This window comes from Schistocerca cancellata, chromosome 4 (assembly GCF_023864275.1).
Source record: "Schistocerca cancellata isolate TAMUIC-IGC-003103 chromosome 4, iqSchCanc2.1, whole genome shotgun sequence".
Taxonomy (NCBI): Eukaryota; Metazoa; Arthropoda; class Insecta; order Orthoptera; family Acrididae; genus Schistocerca; species Schistocerca cancellata.
Window position 1 is genome coordinate 403529137 of NC_064629.1, and position 2756 is coordinate 403531892.

At 39.0% G+C, this 2756-nt stretch overlaps 1 protein-coding gene across 1 annotated transcript; it reads right to left on the bottom strand.

Moving 5' to 3' along the window:
• Positions 1-361: 361 nt before the first annotated feature.
• Positions 362-2065, bottom strand: LOC126184224 (piggyBac transposable element-derived protein 4-like). The gene has a single exon (XM_049926592.1). The coding sequence runs from the start codon at positions 2063-2065 to the stop codon at positions 362-364; it is 1704 nt and encodes a 567-aa protein (XP_049782549.1).
• Positions 2066-2756: the final 691 nt, after the last annotated feature.

Here is a 2756-nt window from a genome sequence, read left to right on the forward strand (position 1 = left end):
AAAGTTAGTGTGGCCTTATGTTGTTTAACTCTTTGATGCACAGATTTTATGTTTAATTAATTTTTTAATAAAACATGCATTTTCTATGTCTGGTGGGGTTGCTAATAAAGGAAAACATGAATTAAAATTTTTTATTGTATTGATTTTGGTTTTAGATGGTGGTATATATAATATACCACCATGCCACTTAGGGCCGTACCTAAAGTTTTTGAGATATCTTGGTTTGTGCTTGTAACTCACCTTTAAATTCTACTCTAAGCAGTAATAATTAGTATAATTAATGTAAAATAATTTTATTTCTGGCAATTGGTCATTTACAATACAAAATCAAATTACAAACCTTACAAATAAAATATGTTTCTTATTCCTTTTTGTGAAAATCTTGAAAGCACCTTTTTGTTTTGCTAAGGCACAAAGGCACTTTGCATTCAGCGCACATCCAGAAAGTGCGCACTTGCTTCTTTTTTGTACTGCATTTCGCACAACGTCTGGCGGTAGTACGCTCTGGCTGGTGGGATGAATTGTCGAGACGCTGGCGTGAGGAAACATATGGCTTGTTTTTCTTTACGTGGACTTGACTCTCATGAAGTCTAGATGGCCTCAATGGTGTTTTCTGGGTTACTAAGCTTTGCAGGATACTCATCCTGAAGACTTTGGCAGTCATTTTTTCTCTATCGCCTAGTTCCTTCCAAATTATATAGCTGTTGACGATACTGACATCAAGCAGGTGAAAGAATATTCGGTGCCACCACTTTTTACTTCTCCGGCTTATTTCATATGATTTTTTCAGTTGGTCGAACTTGTCGACATTGTTCATGTGTGCATTGTAATCCATCACTGCTTGAGGACAAGGTAGCTCTATGCGTGAACCATCTCTTTCACGGCGAGTCACTGTAGTAACTTCAGGACTGTGAAAATTTGAAAGGAGATGAACAGCTCTCTTATCTTTCCACTTCAAGTAGAGGATGCCACAGTTGCTGACCCTCCAGTCAAATTCACCTCTGCTTAATTCTTTGTCTGTTTTTAATTTGGGTAAATGTTTCCTTGTTGGTTGAACTGTCCCACAGGCATATATGTTTCTCTGCTGTAAACCAGCCAACAAGTTATAGCTATTGAAATAGTTGTCGAAATAAAGATAATGGCCTTTATTTACGAGTTCAGAGGACAAACTCAGCACTACATGCTCCCCAAGGCCTGTTTGCACTGTGTCACCTACTTTTCCGGTGTAAATATCAAATTTCAAGTTGTAAGAGGTCTTGTCACACAGCATCCACACTTTGTAACCACGCTTTATGGGTTTATCTCTCATGTATTGTTTCATACTGTTGCGGCCTTTGAATTTGATCATTGACTCATCAATTGCTAGGTGTTTGCTGGGTTGGTAACACTTGGAAAAAGATTCAGATAGTATCTTGATCACTGGTCGCAGCTTGTACAGTTTGTCATAACCTGGGTGTCCTTTTTCTGGATGCAATGTGTTATCATTCAGATGAATGTTCCTCAGTAACCATCCAAACCGATTTACTGCCATCAGAGATGCAATATAACGATCATGAAGTTCTGGGGCACTAGACCAGTAGTCTCTGTATGCTGGCATACGCTTTATACCCATCAAAATGTTGATTCCCAGGAAAGTTCGTATTTCATTGTCAGTTGTTGGAGTGAAAGACTTGCCAGATTGCGTCGCATATAAATTTGTTTGGAAAACGATTAGCTCAACTAGCTCTTTTGGAAATATTTTTTCGAATATATCGATAGGTTCTGGATCATCAATGTCCCTAATAAAAGCACTTGGTCCTGATTCACTGTCGAACTGCATTCCTGAGGTAGCATTGAATTGTTGTCCCCAAGTTGGCGCTGTGTCAGCAGCGCGTTTTGGCGGAGTGGACTCACTTTCTTCCTCGCTCTCTGAAACTTCGCCTTCAGACGACACAATAGCCTCCGCAACAATGCTTGCTTCATAATCAGATTCGTCATCTGTGGTGTCAACAGTGGAATCCTCGTCTGATGGAATTTCACACAATAATCGTTCGATTTCTTCATCTCGTAAGCCTCTTCTTGACATTTTCATTTTCAAACAACAGCCTGAATCCAAGTAAAGAATACGTAAGCAAAACAAAATGGAGAAAGAGCTAAAATAAGTCACAACACAATTAAAAACTAAACTTTGTAGCGGAGGATTTCGAATTTTATACTAGGAAACGAAATGCAATAGAATACTGCTACATGCACGGTGGTACAAATAATATACCACCAAAATAAATTGTATATAAATAACGGAAGATTGTGCATATGAATGTATACATGGGTTCATACCGTAGCTGTGACGTCCAAGATATGGAAAAAACACAGGCGCAACAAGAAATTCGTTATAAACCACTATTCACACGCAAAAACCATGCACAACTCAGCACGCAGCTTTCACAGTTGTAATCTATGCAATTCTTGGCGGGAACTGATTCCTTATAGGCAGTGAGTGCCATCTGTCTGATAAGTAGAGAACTAGGTGAGCATATTAGAGTGGTGGTCGTGCAGTTAAACCACTGTGCAAAGAGCCAAGAAAATTTTCAAAAGGTGGTATACTATGTATACCACCGTGCTCCAAAGAGTTAAAATGTGTATATATTGCATTGTAAAGTTACTGTGGTTTATGTTGTGGCATGACTAGAGAGGATGACTGTGTGTCCTATCGTGAGGGACATATAGGTTCAGCACATCGATAACCACGAGGGTATGAGAGAGATTTTTTACATGGA